This window comes from Rattus norvegicus, chromosome 2, assembly GCF_036323735.1.
Source record: "Rattus norvegicus strain BN/NHsdMcwi chromosome 2, GRCr8, whole genome shotgun sequence".
NCBI lineage: Eukaryota > Metazoa > Chordata > Mammalia > Rodentia > Muridae > Rattus > Rattus norvegicus.
In genome coordinates this window covers 170507797-170534193 of record NC_086020.1, presented here as the reverse complement: position 1 = coordinate 170534193, position 26397 = coordinate 170507797, and the positions used below count along the sequence as shown (strand labels likewise).

General features: G+C 36.8%; 1 protein-coding gene across 9 annotated transcripts in view; it reads left to right on the top strand.

Moving 5' to 3' along the window:
* Positions 1-26397, top strand: part of Rbm46 (RNA binding motif protein 46) — a 51719-nt gene that overhangs the window by 13908 nt on the left and 11414 nt on the right. For 8 of the 9 annotated variants that reach the window (XM_063281816.1, XM_017590872.3, XM_039102297.2 and 5 more), the window contains exons 2-4: positions 3843-4004; positions 4954-5421; positions 5924-6706. In XM_063281816.1, the coding sequence (XP_063137886.1) occupies positions 3854-4004; positions 4954-5421; positions 5924-6706 (1402 nt within the window). In that variant the 5' untranslated portion in view covers positions 3843-3853. Of the gene's footprint in view, positions 1-3842; positions 4005-4953; positions 5422-5923; positions 6707-26397 lie in introns of those variants that run through there. The other variant, XM_063281818.1, reaches the window with a different exon arrangement.

The window sequence follows — 26397 nt, the reverse complement described above, 5'->3', positions numbered from 1 at the left end:
ATTTTGACTCCATGAAGCCTGAAAATTCTCTAGGATGTACCCCTAAACAAGACTGATTCATGTTGCCCTTCAGATTCTATCTCTGTCACCTTCATCACTCCACCTACATAGTAGTAGTCCATAAGACTGGACAATCAAGTGATTTCTGTGCTCACAATTTTCAGTGATTCTCATTTAATTCCATATGAAATAAGCTGAAGTTACCCAGCTTAAAAGGCAAATGTGACTTGGCGGTAGTTACTGTCCCGAGAATTTTCCTTTACTTTCTTTTCTTTTTTTATTAGATATATTTCTTTATTTACATTTCAAATGTAATTTCCTTTCCCAGTTTTTCCCTTACTTTCATGTGTTCTTTGGTATATGTTGCACATGCCAAACATGTTTATCTATTCCATTTTCTCTGTCTGTCTGTCTTTGTCTCTTTTTCTCTGTCTCTGTCTTTGTTTCTCTGTGTGCGGTGTTTTTCTCTATAGGTACATGGGTAGGCTCTTTGACTCTTAGATGAAAGCGTCCCTGTTTTTCATCCTGACTGTCCTGTTTAAAATTGTACACTGTTCTCTAGAGGAACAGAGCCAGCAGAATGAATATATATCCAAAGGATATTTTTCTTATAGGCATACATGATACACTCTGGGTGACTTCACACTGGAGAGGTCAAGAACCTGATAGCTTCTCAGTCCACATGGCTATATGACTCAGCAGTCCCAATCTGGTGAGGAACACCTGGAGGATTCCTGGAGACCCATTCATCTTTGGTCCATGTTGGAAGGCCAAGAAGCTGGGTTCCAATGTCAGCAGGCAGTGCCACAATGATAGATAGCATCAGTGTAGAGGATCTTGAGGATATGATGTGAATGCAGTCTGGCATAAAGCAAAAGCTCTTTCCTCAGAACTTCTGATATTTGGGCCACCCTTGGAAGGGCACCCCACATACAGGAGGGAACCTCCTACTTCATAATCAACCAGTTAACATAATTAAGAAAATCCCTCACAGATGTGCCCAGAGATTAATGTAGAGAAATCTTCACAGTGTATAGAGAGGTTTGTCTCATTAGTGGTTCTATAGCAGGGGTTCTCAGCCTTCCTAAGATTTGACCCTTTTAATATAGATTCTTGTGGTGATCCCCCAGCCATAAAGTTTTTGTTGTTACTTCATAACTGAAATTTCATATTGTTATGAATTGTAATATAAACCTGTATTTTCCAGTGGTCTTAGGCAACTCCCATGAAAGGATTATTCAGCTCCCAAAGGGGTCATCCCTTACAGGTATTAACCATCACACCCGTTTCCGCCAACCTCCAACTGCCACATAGCCTTATCCTGACCCCCTGGTAACATTATATGACTTATGGATAGATTGTTTTCTGAACTAGCATATAAGCTATGAGTTTTTGGTGATAGTTTATTGTTATATCCCAGAAATAAGAGATACAATTGGTTCTCAATACCTACTGCTACTCAGTAACACAAGACATTGTATGTCAGAATAATTTTCTTGGCAGTGGTGAGAATTTGAAATCAAGGTGACCTGGTTTTGAATTCTATACCACTTTCTGGCTTGGGGACCTTGGACAGTAGAGTTGTTCTGGTTTCCTCTCTTTCTTTTTTTTCTCTTATAAAAGCACATAGCTTTTATTGTGGGGATTAGAGATGATACTTATTAATGCCTTTGTATTTATAATAAACATGTAAAAGTAAACATTGTATTATTCTTTTCCTGTTTGTAACTGGCATCAAAGTTTTGTTTTGAAGCCAGTTATTGTACAGATAAACTGAATAACTAGTTTCTATAGTTATTTACATATATGAGTTGATATGAACTATTCAAATATATATAAAATTAGAATTTCTGAATAATTGTTTTAAGGTAACAGACCTAATCCTTTTACTTAGTCATCAGCTGATCTATTTGTTAAACATTTCCTTTTATTTTTATAAAATATATTTTGTAAATAATAAAAGGTTATCAGCATATTACATATGAAAAAACTGAGGTACAGTATAATTAATAATTTATTCTATTATGTAGCTACTGAGTGAAAAGAAAGGTTATGAACCCAAGCCATCTCACTATAACTCCATGCTTACCTCTGAAGCACTAGCTGAGAGCTATCGTGGTAGTCTCCTTGCTCCAGACAAGCTGTTCTTAACCTTCCCAGTGCCATGACTCTTTAATACAGATCCTCATGATGTAGTGACCCTAGCCATAAAATTCTTTTGTTGCTACTTTGTAACTGTAATTTTGCTACTATTAATGAATTATAGCTATCTAATATGCAGGATATATGATGGGATCCTCTGCCCTAGAGTAACTGGTGGCATCCTCGCCAGTCCCATCCTCTCCTGAACCCACTGTGAACCTGTGTACCAGTTCTTAGAGTCAGTCCAAGTTTGTATTTGTTGTGTCACATCTATTCTACTTTGAGAAATGAAAGTTGTTTCTGAAATAAAAGACAGTACACCCTACGTCAACACTGTGAGCACTTAAAGGATAAATGCACAGCCATTCTCATATTTATTAAGGCACTTACTTGATCCTTATGGAAATTGCTAGTAGCCCTTTTACATACTGTGTTAGTCTACCTTAAGAAAAGAAGTCTTGTGAGAACTTACAATGGTATGTCTGTTTAAATGAATGATGTGTAAAGAAATGAAGTTGTCAAAGTTACACAGGAAGAAAGGCTAAAATTAAGGTACACTGGCTTAAAATTTTTATTTCTTCCATCTTAAAATACTAACCAGGCATAACTCTGCTTCACTTCTAAGATTATACAAGCTTGGCCATGGTCAGGGTGGTACGGTCAAGGACTAAATGGAATTCTAAAAATGCTGTACCACAGTGGCCTGGTTTCCATGTTAAAATTAGGAAGATTATATTCTCAATCAAGATATTTTTCAGTCTACTGTTCATAATATGAACTTAAAATTTTTGTAGTTATTTATAATAATACTATGTGAGAGACAACTACAATGATGATCATTAGGAAATAAAAATATGGCAATTTTAAAAATTAAAATATAGTGGGAGTTAAGTCAGTTGGAAATGTACTTGTCGTGTAAGTATGAGGACCTAAGTTTGATCCTAGTTTAAAGAAAAAAAAAACTGGGCCTGGTGGCATGTACTTATAATTCCAGCACCAGAGGAGTCATAGCCAAGGTTGATTACTGGCTTCCATATGCATAGCTGTGCACAAGCATGCTATGCTTACCCACACATATGAAATCATACACATACATAAATACATTTCATATAGGATGCTGAAGAAGTACTTATCCATCAAGCTAATAAAAGTCTCTTAAGCTGATGCAAATTGAATATCACATTAACTCCTGTTTCTTCTCAGATGATTGGTAATTATGTGTTTCTATTCACTCTCTGAAAACTTCTGGTAGATACAAATGGGCAGATATGAAGTCTTTGTTTCTGGAAATTATTGAAACTTTTGAAGATTGCTGAAACCATGAACAGCATAGAAATCAGGTCATGTGTATCTGACAAGTGTGGTGTTTGTACTCACAGGAAAGATTCAGTTGGCCCAAATGACAGAATTATTTAAAACTCTGGCTCTGTAGATTGACAGTGACTTTGGATTTATTGATGGAAGTGTATTTTGCTACTTTTTGGGTTTCTTTTTCCCTAACTCTCACTTGTGATTTCTCTTTATTTCTTGATTCTGCTCTATGTTTCCTCCCTTCCTCCTTCTTAGATTATCTGAAGGTGCTGCTTAGTAGAAGAGCAGCTTGAAAACGTTTCCAGTTTCTATTCCAGTGAAGCTGGAGACTGCTTTGGCAGACCTAAAGAGCTGTGCTATCAGCTTACAGTTATTTGACCTTGTTTTAGGAATTGCAGCCATGAACGAAGAGAACACTGATGGAACAAATGGATGCAGTAAAGTACGCACTGGCACTCAGAATGAAGCCGCATTGCTGGCTCTGATGGAAAAGACTGGCTACAACATGGTCCAAGAAAATGGGCAAAGGAAATTTGGTGGTCCTCCTCCAGGTAGGGATTTGCTTGTACATGCTTAAATTAAATATTTGACATAGTCATTTAGATGAGGTATAATTCCCACAAGCGTCCCAGCCAGTTTCAGCCATGATTAATGGTTTTGAAAGAGATTATGAATTTATTGAAAATGTTGCTCTTATTTAAGAAGTGGTTTTGATTGAGCAATAAATCAACATTTAGGGCATTGGGGAAAAGTATACTCAAGGAATTCTAGGCAAGTCATTTGGGGAGGCTGAAGGAGCAGTGAGTAAAGGCATAGTACTTCTCTAGCCAGATTCAAATAGGCATGGCCCTTACCATTCCAGATGCATTCCCTTTGCTCAGACTCTAATGATGACATTGCTAGTTCTCAGTTGCTGCGTCCCTCACTGCTGCTCTCCTCCATGTAGTGCACTTCAGGCAGGAAGGCATATGTATTGTAGTTTTCTCTTCACTTCTCTCCCTGATAATCCAGTACTTAACTCTTGGTTTCACTTTGGTCATTGCATAAACTTTGTGTTCAGAGATTACCAATTCATTAATAGTAACACCTCCCGTGTAGCTGTATTTTTCTCACAGAATTTTGTCATTTACATTGTCTCCTAGAGTTTTGTCAAAATAAGCTTCAGAAGGGAAGGAACATCATTAGATTTTGTCCTTCAATACTTAGAATACTGCTTGTAGACAGTTTATTGAGTGAACAAATGATTGTTTTATTCTTTTAAGATTTTTTTATATATCTTAGTACACTGCTGATCTCTTGAGACACCAAAAGAGGGCATCAGATCCCATTACAGATGGTTCTGAGCCACCATGTGATTGCTGGGAATTGAACTCAGGACCTTTGGAAGAGCAGTCAGTACTCTTAACCACGGAGGCATCTCTCCAGCACCAAGGATATGATTGTTATGAATATAGCTTTGTAGATTTTAATTTTTAGTTGTGTTTATCTTTATTTTTTCAGGTTGGGAAGGTCCACCTCCCCCTAGAGGTTGTGAAGTTTTTGTTGGAAAAATACCTCGTGATATGTATGAAGATGAATTGGTTCCTGTATTTGAAAGAGCTGGGAAGATATATGAATTTCGACTGATGATGGAATTTAGTGGTGAAAATAGAGGTTATGCTTTCGTGATGTATACTACTAAAGAAGAAGCTCAATTAGCCATCCGGATTCTTAACAATTATGAGATTCGACCTGGGAAGTTTATTGGTGTGTGTGTAAGCTTGGATAATTGCAGATTATTTATTGGAGCAATTCCCAAAGAAAAGAAAAAGGAAGAAATTTTGGATGAAATGAAGAAAGTTACAGAAGGTGTTGTAGATGTGATTGTTTATCCAAGTGCAACTGACAAAACCAAGAACCGCGGTTTTGCATTTGTTGAGTATGAGTCTCACAGAGCTGCTGCTATGGCCAGGAGAAAGCTGATTCCAGGTACAACAGCCTTTCAAAGGTTATTTTACATTTTAATCTCATTATAAAAATATACACAAGTAAAGTTTAGAACAAGATATATAATGCCACGTGGAAAAAATATTTGTTTTATTGAGGAAGTAAATTAAATGACTCTAAGGTACAAGAAATTGTGCCTACAAAATGAGTTACATTTGCTGATTATTGAATGTGTCTACCCTTTAACTGACGTTTTAATGTGTATATAACTTTGTTCATTATGTTTAGTAAACATCCAGAGAGCATTATTTAATTATTGCAGTGATCAATCATTAAAGTCTTTTCTTACCAACTCTTAAAGTCTGTCATAAGTTCTGATTATGTTTACCTTAATAAAAACTTTGTGTGAATAGGCACAAGTGGTCAATCAGATGTTTTGATAGGTGTTTGAGTTTGTTTACTTGGAGAGATTGTTAGAATTTCTCTTTAGACTTGTACTCTTCGCTTTAGCTACCTTCAAATTAATTCATGCAATTTTTTTCAGGAACATTTCAACTCTGGGGCCACACCATTCAGGTAGATTGGGCTGATCCAGAGAAAGAAGTTGATGAGGAAACCATGCAGAGAGTTAAAGTTCTCTATGTAAGAAATCTAATGATCTCAACCACAGAGGAAACAATTAAAGCAGAATTCAATAAGTTCAAGCCTGGTGCAGTGGAACGAGTAAAGAAACTTAGAGATTATGCATTCGTTCACTTTTTCAACCGGGAAGATGCAGTGGCTGCTATGTCTGTTATGAATGGAAAATGCATTGATGGAGCCAGTATTGAGGTAACCCTGGCAAAGCCAGTAAATAAAGAAAATACTTGGCGACAGCATCTTAATGGCCAGATCAGCCCCAATTCAGAAAACCTACTTGTTTATGCTAACAAGGAAGAGAGTCACTCCAAAAGTCTAGGCAAGCCACCAACTCTCCCCACGCGTCTCAATGGTCAGCATAGTCCAAGCCCCCCTGAGATTGAAAGATGTACTTATCCTTTTTTTCCTGGAACAAAGCTTACCCCAATTAGTATGTATTCTTTAAAATCCAATCATTTTAATTCTGCAGTGATGCATTTGGATTATTACTGCAACAAAAATAATTGGGCACCACCAGAATATTATTTATATTCAACAACCAGTCAGGATGGAAAAGTACTCTTGGTGTATAAAATAGTTATTCCTGCAATTGCAAATGGATCCCAGAGTTACTTCATGCCAGATAAACTCTGCACAACGCTGGAGGATGCAAAGGAACTGGCAGCTCAGTTTACACTGCTTCATTTGGGTAAGTTTAGAAATACTTGATATGTTGACATTAGGACAGCTGTCTGTGGTAGATATGCAGTCATTGACTTGAACTCTGGACAGTAGTTGTATCTTCAAATTTTATCTCAGTTCTCTGAGACCAGAGCAGGAGGACAAGTTCAAAACTCATAATTGTCCTGAGACTTGACTCCTGAATGATTTTCCTAATTGCTTTTTAATTTCCTAGTTGCTTTTTAAGTACTAGTTACTTAGAGGGAAGTTTAGTTTTGGTTATAAAGTATTCTTTCTTAAAAGATAATCCTTATTTGATAAAAAGTCTGATATATGTTACAGAATTCGTTATTTTACACAAATTTTAATTAAGGACAGTTTTTAATTCTGTCCTTACATGTTTGGTGACGTCTACACAATGAATTCTTGGTGGGAAGGGTTAGAGATTCATAAAACCACAGATATTTCATGCGGGTCATGTGTAGACATAGCTTTATACTCACCAATCTGGAAATTTGTAGTTATGACTCATGAAAGGCAAAAAGCATCATTAAGAGATATTAATGACAATTTTCTTCAAATTTCATGTTTCTAAACAACTGCATTTCCGTACATGTTGGTGGGATGACTTGAGATTTAGGATATATAAAATATGCTTGCTTGATACTCTAAAGAAAACTTTAGGGTTGTCCTAATTTTTACTATGTTTATAGCATGTTTTTTAAATAGACAAGGGTTTGCCCATACAGTGGCCCCATAAAGATAAGATTTCATATGAAGTCAGAAGCTCTTCAATAGCCTTTTAACTCCCCTCTGGGGATATTTTTAAATTTAGTCCTAGGGCTATATTTCACTATTACTAATCAAAGAAAAGATAGAGTATTCCTAATTTGTTTTGTTAGTGATAAAATTAGCTGTGTGTCTTAATTATGGTTTCTATTGCTTTGATAAAATATTATGACCAAAAGCAACCTGGGGAGGAGAGGGCTTATAGAGCTTCCATAATGCAGTCTATTATCGAAAGAAGTCAGTATAGGAACTCAAGCAGGAACCTGGAGGCAAGAGGACTTGAAGGAATAGTGTTTATTGACTCTGTCCACATGTCTTGTTCAGTCTGCTTTCTTCCAGCATATTGGGCTGCCAGGTGGCATCATCCACAGTTAGTGGGTCCTCTCACAGCAATCATAGATCAAGACAATGTACCATAAGCTCACCCATAGGCCTGATTGAGACAGTTTCTCAATTGAGAGTCTGCTTTCCTTAATGAGTCCAGCTTGTGTCAAGTTGACATAATTAGCCAGTACCCTGGCAGATGTTTAACCTTTCACATTTGACACAATATTGTCATACACAAAATTTGCACTTGAGAGCTGCACAATTGAGGTTAAACATTTTCAAAACAAATCTCAATGTTTAGAGTATGTTTATAGTTTTGTGTTTGGATATATTCATAGCGACCCTGGTGTACATGCATTCCACATGCCTCAGACACCTTCCAGAGTGTGAGTGCTGATTATTTAAATCACTTATTTTGGATTTTATTAGTATTGTATTAGAACTTTTAGCTTAAAGAAAAACAGAAGTTTGTATTTTATGTATTCTTGTTTCTGTTCAGGGAGAAAATTTAATAGAATATGTTTAGTATTTTAAAAATGGGCTGAGATGTAGCCTTAGCGGATGAATGGCCCTATGTTAAATTCTAAGGTTTTTTTTTTTAAATCTATTGTAAACCCTAGAGCTTATTAGAGCACAGTAACCAGGTCTGAGGGTGTAAGTAGGGAACACAATACAACAATACTTACTGTGTGTGACTAGAGTCTAAATGGAGCTGTTGACAATACTGTTCAGACAAGCAAGGGACAGGAGAGAAGGGAAGTGGAAAATCTAGACCAGGAATCTAGGAAGCCTTGGTCAGAGAGCATATGTGAGGCCTTTAAAGATCTTAAAGCAGGGTCAGGAAATGTGTGTAGACTGGAGGTGCTGTGTACCATGGAGAAGTTAAGTAGCAGTGTTCTTGCTTGCTTTTCCCTTTAGTAATGTTGGATCCTTAATGGCAGGTCTTATAGGGCTGAGGCCTTCCTTTCTAGAACAGTTTTCCCTAAGGTAAGAAGTGAAGGGTTTTATGCCAACATTGAGGCTAGTTGGTGGCAGTGATATGTTCTAGGAGGTAATAGTAGGGTGAAGAGTGTCTCATAATCTTTTCAGTAGACCAAGAACTACTTTTGCTTTCTTGAGGTTTGAGCGGTTGTTACTGACTCTGAAGAGTGACTCAGGTAGAGTTTTTAATATATTAATACATTTTTGGCTTTATTTTAAAAATTATTTCAGAAATTTAATTTTGTAGATAGTATGAGCTACTTAAAGATACTTTCTTTGGCTATACTAATTTTCCTTAGAATTTGTTTTGCTATTCCTTTAACCTTCAATTTGGTGTTTTTATCAGTCATCATTATCCAGGTATATCTTGGTGAGTTTTAAAATGACATTGCTAAGCTAACTATTTACCACCAAGCTAAACACAGTCTGACTAGGTGAGATTTGGTATCTTGTATGTGATATAAACAATCACTTAACTGTCTTTTTTTCCCCATCTCTTCAAGAACGTGCTGTTAATATACTTATAGTTTCCATATAATCTTGGGCTTGCTGTCCCCATTTTTCAAGTTTGCAAACTTGAATAGGAATAAAAGGTGTTATGCATGTAAATGATCATTTGTTTTGAAACAAAAACAATACAATTCTTTAGGGATAGTAGACACCTGAAAGAGTATTAGAAGCCATTCTATTCATTCACTTCAAATGACTTTTGATCAGAAGAACCTTACAGTAGTTAAAAATGTAGTTTCTGCCCTAGCTAAAGCAAGCTCTCTTCTAATGAAAATACCTTTGCTAGAAAGAAGGCCAAATTGGGGGTGGGTTTATTGCCAATAGAACCTTTTATTCATGCTTCCTGGAGCCTGTCTCTATGTTCATATCAGAAGAACTTTCCTTACCTTAGTCATCCAGCATTTTAAGCATTCATTTACTTATTATTAAAAATACAATGCTTATTTTTAAAATTAAAAATACTTAAATTTCATTTCATATAAAATAAGGATATATATCGTAAGTTTACCTATTTATGCATGTAGGTTTCTGAGGTAGGAACTTGCTATATTGGCTCAAACTAGCCTTGGAACTTGATTTCTTTCTAGTTTAGCCTCCAGAAGTCATCGAATTTAATGGGTCAAATGCAGACTTGCATGCTAGGTTCTTTACTTAACGTTTGGTCAGTGGAGACATGTAAGATAATTGACTATCGGTTCCTTTAAAATGTGACCCTGTTCACACTTAAAACAATTTCTATTTTTTGCTAGAAAACAAGGAATGACCTTATCAGGTAATGTGCTAACAAGTCAGTGCAGCCCAGGTGCTGCATCTTTCCTTGTTTCGGTGTGAGGTGGTCTCTGATACCAGCAGCAGATTTTTTTTTCTTGGTGACCATTTGATGTTTTTAAAAACAGGCTGAGATTCTCTGCTGGAAAGATTCTTGAGGTAGCTCTAGGAAGGTTTGCTTTGGTGACCTTTGGCAGATTTTAGGAAGAATGGAGGAAATTCAGAGATGTGACATCAGTTACTTGAACTTTCCTTCGTTTTTCTTTTTGAAACAGTTTACAGTATTTCTTGGCTATACTTGCTTTTTCTCTGAGCAAGTAATTTTTCTTGATAATTCTAATTTGTAGAAACTTTCATGTGTCAGTGTTCATGGTTTTACTACCACTGCTTTTCTCTCTATTTAATCTGCAGCTGATATGTGCTGCGTCTTGTATCTGATTTGAAAAGATACGTAGGGATTTTTATTTTTCTAATTGTTGAATGGAATTTTGTAAATATTTTATTTTCTGGCTTCACATAAAAATTAGGTGTTGACTTCTCTATGTCACACAACTTTTAGTTAGATGCTGAGGAAAAAGTATTACTATTGTGAGTCTTGACTTGAAAGATAATTGGTGCTTTTTTTCTCATGAGCTATTATTTCCAGATTGATGGGCAAAGTATAAAACACATGCAGGGTTTTAGATTTAGAGAATTTGTCAATAAATTGTTTTGAAATAGAAAACTTTGGTTTTTTATTAAAAATAATTCTAATAGATATTTAAGCTAAATATAAAATAATGGTTAAAATACAATGGAATCATTGTAAATAGAGGAAAATTCTTTCAGAATATAACCCTTCTAGATTTAAGTAGAGATCTTTCACACTATCTCAGTTGATACTGAAAAGAATAAAATAGTTGAATTTGTTTTAAAATTCACCTTGTTAAATGAGAAGCAGCCATCAGTTTTAACATTTTACACAATCCATTTTCACATGACCAAATGATAAGACCAAAATTCCATTAACTCAACTATGTGTCTTCAGCCCTTAAAAAGGGACAAATTTTTTGAAATGTATTCATATATATTCTATTTGAATTTTCTTTTTCTTTGAGATTCTTTGATGACCTTAATAACCATCATAATTCTTACCTTGGTAGCACTTATTTTAATTAGTGGGCCACAAGTACTCTTCAGTTAATATGCATGAAAGCAGCTTAATAGAGGACTAGAACCAAAAGCACAGAAATCCTGTAGTTTCATTCAGTGTCAATACTGAATATAGATGTGGTATGAGTGATCTGGCATTTAGACTTCAAAATGTCAAGGTTATTTGGTGGGATCTCAGAAATTTCTTTGAGACTCTGTAGCTCTTGTTAGACTAAAACTTGATATGTAGACCAGGCTGATCTTAAACTCACAGGATACTTTTGCCTCTCTCTCCTGAGTGCTGGAATTAAAGAGTGTGCCACAACACCTGGGTTTCTAAGGATTCTTTTTATCTCCCACATCTATAGTTTTATTTAACTTATTAAAGGGCTAGTTCAAATATCTTTACATAAAAAACAACACCTCAGTATATTTATATCTGCCAACATACATATTTGTGTTCTGATAATTTAAAATCAAGAGCTTCCCCCTAAGAGTTGACCCTTTCTTGGCATATTATTTCTCTATAAATTCAAAGCTTATGTATGACTTTTTTTGAGTTAGGGTCTCAATTGTGTAATTCTGGCTTTCCTGGAACATACTATATAGACCAGGCTTACTTTCGACTCAGAAATCTTCCTGCTTCTGTCTTCTGTATGCTGTGATTCAGATATTTTTCATAGCTGAACAACAGTATGAAAAAGTGAGTTAGTCATCCAGCTCATTTGTGATGGTGCAGTCTTTTGGTTATTTCCTTATCTGAAATTTCCACCAACCTGCCTGGCTGCCTTACCTGCCCACCCACTCACCTGTCCATCTGCCCGTCCATCCATAAGTCCATCCATCTATCTGTTCATCCATTTATCATATTTATCCGAGAACAGCCTTCTCTGTAGCTCTGGCTACCCAGATGTATGTAGATCAGGCTAGTGTTGAACACACAAAGGTCTACCTACCTCTGCCTCCCAAGTGCTTGGATTAAAAGTGTGTACCACTTCTGCCCAGCTTCCTGTAAATTATAATAAAACCAAGATTATAAAACAATTATGTAGAAGTCCAGAAACATTTTTGTAACAATATCTAGAAAACTAGTGTTTAAGTATATCAGGGTTATATTTGTTGTGTAGTTACGGTTATTAACTGCTTAGAGAGGTTTCCTGTGATTTTGTTTATAAATTAAATTAGCTTATAATCTTTAATGGTATGATTTCTTAATACCTTTGTATAGTGTGTGCATGTGCATGTGTGTGTGTATCTGCAACCACCATGGCTATCAGAATAACCCATCTGCAGGAGGCAAGAAGGTAGTTTTGCTCAGAAAGACTAAGTAGCCTGTATTTTAGGTGAAAAGCTCCCTGGTGATAATGAATCCAGTACTTTGTGCACAGTAAAGTTTAAGACTTTATTCTGACTTTCAAAGTTACTGCACTCATATGTACAGACCTAATATACACATAATTGAAACTCTTTGGGAAATGTATGTGACATCTTTTACATGTGACTCCTTCCAAAAAGATAGGTTCTATAGATTGGCAAAGTTTTGAACAAAACTCCTCCTGCAGATGGCTATTCTGATGGCCATGGTGGTTTTGTGTGTACAGTGTGCACACCCACACCCACACCCCATACAAAGATACTGATAAATTATACCATAAAAGATTAAACTAATTTAATTTATAAGCAAAATAACAAAGAACACAGATCTGGGTGAGGATCCTGACCACACAGACAGTGCAAATGTCACCAAGCTGTAAAACATGTCCACTCTCAGCCTTCTGGGCAAATAACAGGTTGTGAACCTCTTCCTTTGAAAAGGAACAGTCCTGTGTGGTTAACATTCCTGTTTCCTCTACCTAGTGCTTATTATTGGTCTGCACAAGACCTCTGTGCCTCCAACATTGGTCTAACATATTCCTAAAATTCTTGCTTTAATATATTTATTTTCAATAGTAGCCACCTTTGTATTGATAATTGATTTTCTGATTTTACTATTTAGCTGGTACAATAGTTTAAAAATTTCCCTCATATTAAATATTCAAGTAGTTTACAACATACAGTGGATGTCAACAGCAGTTCATAGTTCTGCCACATGGTGCCGCCAAAATACATGATTTAAGGAGCTTTAAATTGAGCTTTTTGTTTTTGTTTTTTAATGCTAGTTTTATTTTAAGCTTCTTTGTTCTCGTTTTGATTTTGTGCTTCACATACTAGTATGAGTCATGAAAAACAGCCTTCAGCCTGTCATTTCTGCTTAATTATTATTTAATATGCAACAACAGTTTATGCTGGGGCAATATAATGTCAGTGAACTAGTGAGTAGAGACAGATGCCCACAGTAAGGGATTTTTTTACTGACAAGAATTTGTTTTGTGATTCTATTTTCTTCTTGTTGAGAAAGGGTTTATGAAGTCCCAGCTGGCCTCAAACTGCTATTTAGTTAAGGTTGGCTTTAAGTATCTGGTCCTTCTGCCTCTACTTCCCAAATGCTGGGATTATGGAAATTTGTTACTATATTAACCTATTTTGTGCTTCTAATATTCTAAAATTATTCCATATACCTTTGCTTATAGACATTTGTTTAAAGTCAGATAGACTCCTAGTAGCTAGTGTCTAATGTATCATCAGTTCTAGAACTCATCCTTTTTGTAGAGGTGTTTCCTATCCAAGCTCTCAAGAGTAACAGGCTTGTCTACAGACTTGCAATTGTGCTTACAAGGAAATGTTCTTTTAAGTATTATTATTGGGTAGACTTGTATTAATTATGTGTGGGCCTTTACCTCCTAGAAAGGTATACTTGAACTGTAACACTTGCATTGGATTTTATATAGGCAGTAGCTCACATTTTTGGAAGTAATTTGCTGGATAACTAAATATAACATTATTATTGATTTGATCCAGTACATCTAGTATTGATAACACACTGATAATTGAAGGATTTGAATATAATTCTGTATAATTTAGACTAAAAAGTATATTGGATGGGGGCAGGAAAGATGGGTCAGAGGGTCAGAGATGAAGAGTGCTTGCTGCTCTTCCAGATGGCTTCCAGGGCTTTCTCTTCAGAACCCTTGTCAGAAGGCTCACAGCAACTCCAAAAGATCTGTCATCATCCTCTTTTGACTTTCAAGGTCACTGCACTTACATGCAGAGACCTAATAGACACATAACTTTAAAAAATTAAAATCTTATAAAAGTTCATTAGATTGCATCTGGGTGTATAGCTTAGTTGTAGCCTTCATTCTTAGTAACCTTGTCTGCTGCACAGTTCTCTTCTGGCCAGAAAAATTAAGTAGACCCACAGTCATTGTAAAGCATTAATGGTTGTAATTATATTGCCTGATAATTTGGTAATGCTCATGAAATCAGCCTTGTGTTGTGTGTTTAAAATAATGTAACTTGGGACTTTGGTATGCTCTCAGTGGAGAGATGCTAGTTTTGCAAAGGATCTGGGTTTGTGTCCTCCATGGAGGCTCATCCATCCACCCCTCTCAGCCCAGGAGATAACTCCCCCTTCTGTCCTGTCCCACCCAGCACCAGGCACATGGCACACACCCCTTGCAGGTCAACACTTACCGAAAATTAAAGCAGATAACAATTTTAAAAAAATACACGTTCTTTGTATATGAACCACAGTCGTTGACAAACATAAATTAGTAAAAAATGCAAACCAAGGACAGAGAAATTTAGCTTTTCTTTTCTTTTTCTTGACTATAGGAGCTGTCCATGGTTATATTTACTTTTCTTATAGTTTTGATTGTCCTTTATCATATTTTAAGTGTGTTATGTATATTTCTTTTAACAATTTTTGATAATTCTGTTTTGATTGTAGATTATTCTAAGTACATGAGCGTGTTAGCTTAATTTTTTGTATTTATTTTAGCAGTATGTGCTCATGTCTGCTTGTTCACTGGTCCAGATTATAAAAATCATGAAATGTTGCACAACTGGCAGCATATGTGTCATATGTGTGGTTGGCTTCCCTCCCTTCTGCTCCTCTCAATTGATTTGGGGGGGCGCTGAAGAGGGACCAATTCTGTACTTACTAGATTTATTAAAATTGGGAGCACAGATAGTAGACAAGATTGAAATTGTGTATGACACTAAAAAATTTGCAGTATTTTACAAGGTTAGAGATTAGGGCAGAGAAGTGTCTGTGAACTTAATGGGATCTGACCTAGGAAGAAAAAATCATTTGATGAATTTCATTGCATAAAACTTAGGTGTACCGTGTATGAATAGTGAGGATTCCAGAACTTGGGAAAACTATATTTTTCTTTAAAATTTAATGGGGAAGAGGAGAGTCTTAAGCAAAAATATGATTTTGTGCTCTGTGAAGTACTCTTAGTTCATAGGGACTTTACAAAGACAGAAAGGTCTTCTGCTGTTTGTTTTGCCTGAGACATACCTAGTATACTTGTTTTTAGTGCTCATTCTGAAATAATACATAGGTAGATATCTGTTACTTTTCTCAATTATGCACCAGCATTTTAAAAAATCTTACTTCTCTGAAGTTTGTCAGGTTATGGAGCAATGGCTCAGATCTTAAAAGAGTGTTTATACAGCCACAAGAAACAGAGTTGGGGTTTCAGCATCCACAGAATGAGCTTCTTGGTGACCACCTGTAACAACTCCAAAAGATCTATATCAGCCCATCTGTATGCAACCAGGCAAATGTGCCCATGCTCACACAGACACAAATAAATGTTTAAAGGGAGGGCGGGTGGTTGTCTGTCTGTCTTTGTGGTTTGTGCTGTGACCAGGGAGTTGCTGCATTAACTTACCTTGGTTGAAGCAGATGACCAGGATCTTATACATGTTTGAAGACTCGGAAAACAGCCCAGCGATGACAAGTACTCTGTACCGGATTAGGGAAATTATCCTATTTTCTTTAGTTTTTGTCGAATGTTTTATTGAACAATATATTTTTTCAGTTAAGTTTTGAGATTCTGAAATTCTGTTAAAAGTGAAAAGATGTGATGAAAAATTTCTAGTCAGCTCTTAATTATATAAATCTAAGTCTGAGACATGAGTATATTGAGAGTATAATCCATATATAAGTTGCATAAGAAAGTGATTAGGAAAACAAAACCAAGCAAAAGTTAAAAAATGTCCCATAGCGCTATATAAATATATAGTAAATCCCCTTTAACAATTATAGTTAAGTAGATCATGTTTTTTAAAAAATTAGATATTATTATGGGCTAGAGAAAACTTTGAAAGAATATAAAAGGAGCTTATGAATTTAATTTTTCTATTTATAAATGTTTTAATTTTCTAAATTATATAACTTGTCTGTCTTTATTATATACATTTCTTAGTTTTGTGCATTTTTATTATTAAATACTTAAACTGTCAAAGAATGTAAACTAGCAAACAAATGTTTGGATTGTTTTTTTTCAAGCTAATTCAGAATAAAATCATTCTGTTCTGCAGTCTCAAATTAATATAATTCAAAGCAAAACAAGAGAGTTACATGATATCTAGACTACATCATTGTATATGGCTTGGAATATGTGGAGTGTTTGCTGGGAGTTCCATAGTCTAGGTAAACCTTGACAACTAGTGACTGTTGAAGACTGTAACATGAAGTAGAAAATAGATAGTTGAAATCTCTGGGACTGTTTGGTTTATAATATTCATATTTGTAGTGAGGCATTACAGTGACTGTCTTCAGATGTCTGAAGAGTGACATGTGGAAGGAAGACTTTAGAATTTATCTTCAGAGTTCCAGGAAGTGGAAGTAAGTCAACTAGCAGAATGATTTAGGGAGAAGCAAATGGCAAGATTCTTGTACTGTGTAAATTCTTAAACCACTGAAGGCAGAGACACTGCTATAAATGTGAACCTTTGAGGGATTCATGTTTTCAGTCTGTGTTTTCTAAATAGGTATGTGAAAGGAGAGTGTGGCTTCTTCTTTTGTGATAAGTTCTTGCTGTGTAGCCCTGGTTGACCTTGAACTTGTAACTTGCCAAACTCTGTTTGCCAAGGGCTGGGGTTACAGGCATGTGCCACCATGCCTGACGAAGTTTTAGTTTCAGCAAGGTTTAAATAACTTGCTTACCGTCCAGTTACTCTTAACTATTAACTCCTAATCTTTGTAATTTTACCATATAGTTCCAATGAAAAACCAGCATTTGTCTAATGTTAAACAGCTGACAACAGATTGAGAACTTGTGGAAATTTTATTAAAAAGTTATTACTTTAAAAAATAAAATATCTCACTGATGCTTTGCCTCCTTTTCAGAGATAGTTAGGTCTTTACCAGTCCTGTGTGCTGTTAAACATATCACTTCAGTTGCTGCACATGTGTTAGACACTATCCTACTGCTGTGACATAATACCAAGGCAACTCATACAAGAGAAAGCACTTAATTGAGGGTTGGTTACAGTTTCACAGTTTGGGCCCATTATCATCATGGCTAGGAGCATGGTAGGTGGCACGTGTAACTCTGGCGAAGTAGCTGAGAACTCTTCCTTGATCTGCTGGCTGAGAGAAAGAAAGTGAAAAACACAGGTCTTTTAAAAACCTCAAAGCCTTCATCCAGTGACACAACCTAGTCCTTTCAGTATTTTTTTTCTGGTGGCTAATCATTCAAATATATGAGTCTGTATGGTGCATTCTTACTCAGACAACCGTATTCCACTTCCTCAGCCCCATAAGTTTGGAATCATATAATTTAAAAATGCATTTAATACAACTTTAAAACTCTTCATTGTCTTGTCATAGTCTCAACACTGTTTAAAAGTCAAAAGTTCAAACACTCAGAAACTTCTGGCAATCTCTTAACTGTAAACTCCTATAAAATAAAAAGCAGGATTACATACTTGCAGCATACAGAGACACACACGTACATTACCATTCTAAAATGGAGGAAAAGGAGCATAGTGAGGAAATGCTGGAACCAAAGCAAGACCCAAAACAGCAGGGCAAATTCCAAATGCTGCATCTCGTGTCTGGTGTCAAAGCACTCTTAGGTCTCCAAATCCTTACAGCTTTGTTGACTGCAGCACACTTCTCTCTCTTGGGTCGGTTCCACTCTGTTAGCATCTTTCCTCAGCATCTCCAACATGTTAGGGCCTCTAATGCTAACAAGGCTTGCCCTTCACAACTTCACACAAAAGACCTCTCTAGGCCTCCATCAAGGACACATTCTGACACATGCCTGGTCTCACTGTCTTTCCATTGTCATCAAGGCAGATTCCATAATCCCTTTCTTGTATTTTTGTTTTCATCCATTTTCTTTTATTTATCTTTCCCTTTCTTGTATTCCTAAGGCCAGAACCACATGGAGAAAGCTTCCACGCTCTGCCGTTGGGTCTGGAGCTTGGCCTCTTTGTATCAGCTTTCTGTTGTTGATGTATTTTTTCACTTCGTGTGCTTTCTTGAATTCCTTTTACTAGTTGGTAGCTTAGCTGGGCAGGGTCTGGCCAGAAGACATTACTCCCTTTGTTCCATTTACTATCAGTAAAATTTTTATCTCCTTGAGCACTGGAATTTCTGTCTTCTATGTTATATTTTCTGGTGCTCCTTTTCTCCTCAAACTGTACATTTTGTACCTCTCTTTGTCTAGTTTGCTCCTTTTCATTATATATCTACATAAGAGTGACCAACAACAACTGAGTGACATGGTTAATACTAGGCTGTCTTGAAATTTCTCCAAAGCCATTCATCCAAAAATGCTTCTATTATGGCAAGCTTTCAGTATAAGGGCAAAAATATCACAAGAATGGTTTCTAGTCCACTTACTAATAATCTTCTCCTCTGAAACTTCTTGAACTGGGCCCCCACAGTCAAATTTCCCTCAGGACTGTCTCCCATCTTGCTGCTAGGATGACCACTTAAGTCCCATTTAAAGCATTCAATTACTTTTCTACTCCAAAGTTCCAAGGTCTTCCATATTCCTCTAACAAACAGTATGGTAAGGTCTTTCTGAGCAATATGCCACTCCTTGTAAGACACGTCTGACATAGACACTGTTCTTTTGCTATGAAGAGACACTTGTGACCAAGACAACACTTATAAATGAAAGCATTTAATTTGAGGTTTTAGGGATTTCGTTCATTCTTACCATAGTGGAAAGCATGGCAGAATGTGTGGAGAAGTAGCTGACAGCTACATTCTAATCTACTGGCCGAGACCGAGAAAACTGAGCCTGGTATGGGTTCTTGAAAAACTCAAAGCTTATTCCCAGATGCATTCTTCTTTCAACAAGCCCATAATCCTTTCAAATAGTTCCACTCCCTGGTGGCTAAGCAGTCAAATTTATGACCCCGTGGTGCCATTCTTACTCAAACCACCACAGTGGATTTAGGACATTTGACTCAATCCAGAGTGAATCATTGTAGTTGGGACATTTTGAGAATAACTTGATTTCAAGCTAACCTTGGAGTTAAAAGATTTTAGGGTTCCTTGCTAGTCAGTGATGGTGATATATGTAATTTCTTTTCCCATCCAGGTCCTGGACATATTTTATGATCTCTTGTTTGGTACTCTTGAGTTTATCCTTCTCTTGTGTTGTATTTCAATAATACAACCACATAAACGATCAGTCTAAGCATGTTTAACTAATTTTTTTTCATTGTCTCCCGAGAGCCTACAGTGGCTTTGCTATTTTAGGGTACGTACTATAAAGTCTAGATTCTAGTTTAAATCCTTTGTCATTTGGTGTTACCCTCCCACCCTGTCCTGGATGTGTGCCTGTGGCTTTGGTCATCTCACCTGTCATCTCACTAGTCTAGTGTCGATAGCTCAACCTGGAACGCTCTGCTTAGTTCTTTGCATTAAGCCTCTTTCGGACGCAGTAACCTCAAATTTGTTCTGCATTATAATCAGACTACAGTTTAATGTAAGAATTTTATGTTGCTTTTTATTTACTATTAAACTGTATTTTTAATAGAGTCTTTCTGTACAGTTCATGCTGGCCTTTGAACTCAATATGCGTACCAGGATAGCTTCGAACTTGTAATCTTCCTGCCTCTATTTCTGAGTGTTAGATTTATAGTCATTTACAATCATGCCTGCCTGGTTACTATTAGACAGTTTTGGTCCATAAAGGTTTATAAAGTCAAGGGATTTGTGCATGGAGAATTGGTTGTTTCTTTTCCCTTCACCTATACAAGATAGGTGAATGCTGTGTCATTTATTAGACCTTTGTAGTAGTGCTTTTCAAATAATTTAAAGCGATACATACGTTATAAGGTTAAACAAGCCTGAAGAGAATAAATTTTGGTTGTGATTTCAGTAGAAAGAAGAAAGAATTGGAAAAGAAATGTCCATGATATTGCAGGCACAGACAGAGGACTATTTAAATTATGAATTGTTGTGAGTGGTGGCTAGTACTGGATGAGGTGTATATTCAACTGAAGTAGAACTTCTATTGCTATATAATTTTCAAAATGGTCATAAAATGGATGTTTTAGTTATTAGCAATCTTGAACACATTGAGGCATAAAGGTTTGAATATGTGTATAATATATATATATAAATATATATATACATATATAACATATAGTGGCAGAATGAGGGATTATGGTTTTACTAGCTTTTAAAGCATTTCAGGAAACATGTTTTGATATGGGTCAACAAATGTTGTTCTATAGTCATATTGTTTGTAATTTATAGTAAATTAATTGCATGTGCATGCATGTATGCTTAGGTTTTTTTTTTTTGTCAAATTGACACAAGCTGGGGTTATTTGGGGAAAGGGAACCTCAGTTGAGAAAAATGCATCCGTTAAATTGGTCAGTGGGCAAGTCTGAGGGACATTTCTTGATAAATGATTAATGAAGGAGGGCTGAGCCTACTGAGTAGTGCCATCCCTGGGCAGGTAGTCCTGGGCTATCTGAGAAAGTAGGCTGATAAAGCTTCAAAGAGCAAGTCAGTAAGCAGTATTCCTCCATGGTCTTTGCTTCAGTTCTGCTTCTCTGTTCCTGCCTTGTGAGTTCTTTCCCTGAGTGCTCTTCATGACTGACTGTGATTGATACTAAGCTGAAATTTACCCTTTCCTTCACAAGTTGCTTTTGATCATGCTCTTTATTATAATAGAAAGCAAACTAAAGCAATATAATCGGAATATTAACACCATTAACATTTGTTTAAACAGAAATAATAATTGACAGCATCTTTTATTACGTGTGTGTGTGTGTGTGTGTGAGAGAGAGAGAGAGAGAGAGAGAGAGAGAGAGAGAGAATATATGAATAAATGTGTGAAGACAGGAGGAACAAAATTAGAGATAAGCTCCTATATAATGATATTTCTACTTAGTTTATCTTTCTGTTACATAACATAAAATTAAAAATAGTACATTTAGTGATTCTAATTCTACAAAAAATAGGCCCAGTTCCTGTTTTTGACTGTGATTTCTATAACACTTGAAATTTTGACATTCCTTTTCACCGGTCTCTTGATAACTGAATAATCTCTTTGAAATATTTCTCAGAATATATTCATTAGCAATTGATACTTATATGTACTTATAAATAAATTGTGAATTAAATTGGACCAGCACACCTGTCTACATAGTCTACTACTTGACACTAAATTGAGATACTCCTCATAGTATTTAGTTTTCCTTTAAATGACAATTTAAGAATTGCCATCATTTTTATGCTAAAAGCATAGTTGTAATCCATGGTTAAATTCCAATAGTTGGGGCTGGGGATTTAGCTCAGTGGTAGAGCGCTTACCTAGGAAGCGCAAGGCCCTGGGTTCGGTCCCCAGCTCCGAAAAAAAGAATCAAAAAAAAAATTCCAATAGTTTTCTCTGTTGTTTCATTGAAATTAAATATTTAAACTAGATTATAAACTCCAGTTGAGTAGATATCAGGGATGTTATGGAGAGAAAGTAGTTTCTGTAGAGTGTTTCCATTCCACCCCTGCACTGAACAAAACCAATATATAGTTTAAATAGCCTTTATAGCTGGGTTCTCTCTTTATATTTATTCACTTTACACCCCAATCCTAGACCCTCTTCCAGGTTCCGCTTTCCCACAGTCCCTTATCCCATCTCCCCTCCCCTTCTCCTCTAAGAGAATGGATACCCCCAGTATCTCCCAACCCAGGCACATCAAGTCTCTGATGTGCTAGGTGCTTTTTCTCCCACTAAAGCCAGACTAGCCAGCCAAGTTAGGGAAACAGATTCCACAGACTGGCAACAGCTTTAGGGAAAGCCCCTGCTCCAGTTGTTTGGGACCCACCTGAAGACTGAGCTGCACATCTGCCACATATTTGAAGGGAATTGGGGATTAGTCCAGCTGTGTGTGCTCTTTGGTTGGTGATCCAGTCAGAGAGTCCCCAAGGATCCAGGTTAGTCGACCCTGTTGGTCTGTGGAGTTCTTATCCACTTTGGGGCTCTCAATTCTTCCTCCTATTTTTCCGTAAGAGTCCCCAAGCTCTATCCACTGTTTGGCTGTGGGGTCTCTGCATCCCTTTGAGACAGCTGCTGGGTGAAGCCTCTTAGAGGACAGCCATGCTAGGCGCTTGTCTTCAAGCATAAGATTAATAGTGTCACAGATTGATGCCTGTCCATGGGCTGGGTCTTTAGTTGGGCTAGTTACTTCTTGGCCATTCCCTCAGTCTCTGTGTTTTTTGTAGGCAGGATAAAAATTGGGTGGAAAGTGTGGAGGGTGGGTTGGTGTCCATATTGCTCCACTGGATTTTCTGTCTATAGGTATGGCTTCTTCAGGTTCCACATCCCCATTGCTCTGAGTTCCCTTAATTTATTCTTGAGAACCTCCCTTATTCATAGGTCTCTGGCATATCCTCAAGATGCCCCTCACTGACTCCAAACCTTGCCCGCCACAGATTTCTATTCATTCTCATGGCCATCTGACCATCTCCCCTGTCTATCCCTACACCTGATCCTACCCCCCCCCCCAGTTAACCCCCATCCCCTCTCCCATGCAGTTCCTTCCCTCCATCTGCCTACTACAACTATTTTATTCTTCATTCTAAGTGAGATTCAAGCATTCTTGCTTGGGCCTTTCTTCCTGTTTAGCTTCTTTGTGTTTGTTGAGTGTAGCATGGATATCCTGTCTACCTATAAGTGAGTATATACTGTGTATGTACTTTTGGTTCTGGATTACCTTACTCAATATGATTCTCTCAAGTTCCATTCATTTGCCTGCAAAAATCATTGTATCTTTGTTTTAATAGCTGAATAGTATTCCATTGTGTTGATGTACCATATTTTCTTTATATTTTCTTGAGTTGAGGAACATCTAGGTGGTTTTCAGTTTTTGGCCCTTACAAATAAAGCTACTATAAACATAGTTCAGCAGGTGTCCCTGTAGAATAGTGGGGCATCTTTTGGGTAGAAGCCCAGGAGATTTATACCTGGGTCTTGGTATTGGTGGTATTTGTTGAGTTCTTCATAAATTCTGGATATTAGCCCTCTGTCACATGTAGGGTTGGTGAAGATATTTTCCCACTCTGTAGACTGTCATTTTGTCCTAGTGATAATGTTCTTTGCCTTACAGAAGCTTTTCAGTTTCATGAGGTCACTTTTATCAATTGTTGATCTTAGAACTTGAGCCATTGGTGATCTATTCAGGAAATTGTCTCCTGTACTAGTGCATTCAAGGGTATTTCTCACTATGAAATTTAGTGTATTTGACTTTATGTTGAGGTCCTTAATCCCCTTAGACTTGAATTTTATTCAGGGTGATAGATAAGGGATCTACTTGCATTCTTTTACATGTAGACATCCAATTAGACCAGCACCATTTGTTGAAGATGCTTTCTCTTTCCAGCTTGAAATCAGGGATGGTGATTTCTTCTGAAGTTCCTTTATTGTTCTGGATTATTTTGGCTATCCAGGATTTTTTCCTTCCTTTCTTTTTTTTTTAAATCTAGACAAATTTTATTTTATCACAAAGATGCATGAATAGATACTTTTATAATTTTTTCATTAAGAATTTATGATTTCTATTTCTTTTTTCTTTCATTTTTATTAAATTGGGTATTTCTTATTTACATTTCAAATGTTATTCCCTTTCCCAGTTGCCTATCCATCAGCCCCCTAATTCCTACCCCTCCCCTTCTATATGAGTGTTCCCCTCCCCATCCACCTTCCATTACCACCCCTCCCAACAATCCCGACTACACTGCGGGTCCAACCTTTGCAGGACCAAGGGTTCCCCTTCCACTGGTGCCCCAACAAGGCTATTCACTGCTACATATGAAGTTGGAGCCCAGGGTCCATCCATGTATAGTATTTGGGTAGTGGTTTAGACCCTGGAAGCTCTGGTTGGTTGGTATTATTGCAAGCCCCTTCAGCTCCTTCAGACCTTTCTCTAATTCCTCCAACAGGGGTCCCTTTCTCAGTTCAATGATTTGCTGCTGGCATTCGCCTCAGTATTTGACATGCTCTGGTTGTGTCTCTCAGGAGAGATCTACGTCCGGTTCCTGTTAGCATGCACTTCTTAGCTTCATCAATCTTATCTAGTTTTGGTGGCTGTATGTGTGTGTGTGTGTGTGTGTGTGTGTATATGTGTGTGTGTGTATATATATATATATACATATATATATATATATATACATATATATATATATATATATATATATATATATATATATATATATATATATCACATGTGGGGCAGGCTCTGAATGGCCTTTCCTTCAGTCTCTGCTTCCAATGGATATTTTTGTTCTCCTTTTAAAGAAGGAGTGAAGCATCTGCATTTTGGTCATCCTTCTTGAGTTTCATGTAGCCTGTGTATCTTAGGTAACTTGAGCATTTGGGCTGATAGCCACTTATCAATGAGTACTTATCATCTGTGTTTTTCTGGGATTGGGTTACCTCACTCAGTTACTCACTTCATTTGCCTATGAATTTCATGAAATCATTGTTTTTGATAGCTGAGTAGTACTCCATTGTGTAAATGCACCACATTTCTGTATCCATTCCTCTGTTGAAGGGCATCTGGGATCTTTCCAGCTTCTGGCTTTTATAAATAAGGCTGCTATGAACATAGTGGAGCATGTGTCTTTGTTGTATGTTGGAGCATCTTTTGGTTATATGGCCAGGAGTGGTATAGCTAGGTCCTCAGGTGCAGTGTCCAATTTTCTGAGCACCCTACATACTGACTTCCAGAGTGCTTTTACCAGCTTGCAATCCCACCAAAAATGGAGGAATGTTCCTATTTCTCCACATCCTTGCCAGAATCTGTCACCTGATAGTTTGATCTTAGCCATTCTGACTTGTGGCTGAGGTGGAATCTCAGGGTTTTCTTGATTTACATTTCCCTGATGACTAAGGATGTTGAATATTTCTTTAGGTACTACTCAGCCATTTGGTATTCCTCAGTTGAGAATTCTTTGTTTAGCTCTGTATCCCAATTTTTATAGTGTTATTTGATTCTCTGGAGTCTTAACCTCTTGAGTTCTTTGTATATATTACTCTCGATGAGATGTAGGATTGGTAAAGATCTGTTGGTTGCTGTTTTGTCCTATTGACAGTGTCCTTTGTCTTTCAGAAGCTTTGCAATTTTGTGAGGTCCCATTTGTCGATTGTTGATCTTAGAGCATAAGCCATTTGTGTTCTGTTCTGAAAAATTTTCCCCTGTACCTGTGTGTTCGAAGCTCTCCCTTACCTTCTATTAGTTTGAGTATATCTGGTTCCATGTGGAGGTCTTTGATCCACTTGGACTTGAACTTTGTACAAGGAGAAAAAAATGGGTCATTTTGCATTCTTCTACATGCTGACCTCCAGTTGAACTAGCACCATTTGTTGAAAATGTCTTTTTTCCATTGGATAGTTTTAGCTCCTTTGTCAAAGATCAAGTGACCAAAAGCTGTGTGGGTTCATTTCTAGGTCTTCAGTTTTTTCCACTGAACTACATGTCTCTGTATCAATACTATACAGTTTTTATCACTATTGCTCTGTAATACAATGTGAACTTCCATGTGTATGTGGGCTTTCTGTTGTTTTTGTTGTTATTGAAGACCAGCCATACTCCATGGTGATCTGATTGGATCCATGGGATTTTTTCTATCATCTTGTATCTATTGAGGCATGTTTTCTGACTGATTATATGGTTAGTTTTTGAGAAGGTACCATGAGGTGCTGAGAAGAAAGTACATATAGAAATGTTCTATAGATATCTGTTAAATCCATTTGGTTCATAACTTCTGTTAATTTCACTGTGTCTCTCTTTAGTTTTGTTTCCATGATCTGTCCATTGTTGAGAGTGGGGTGTTGAAGTCTCCCA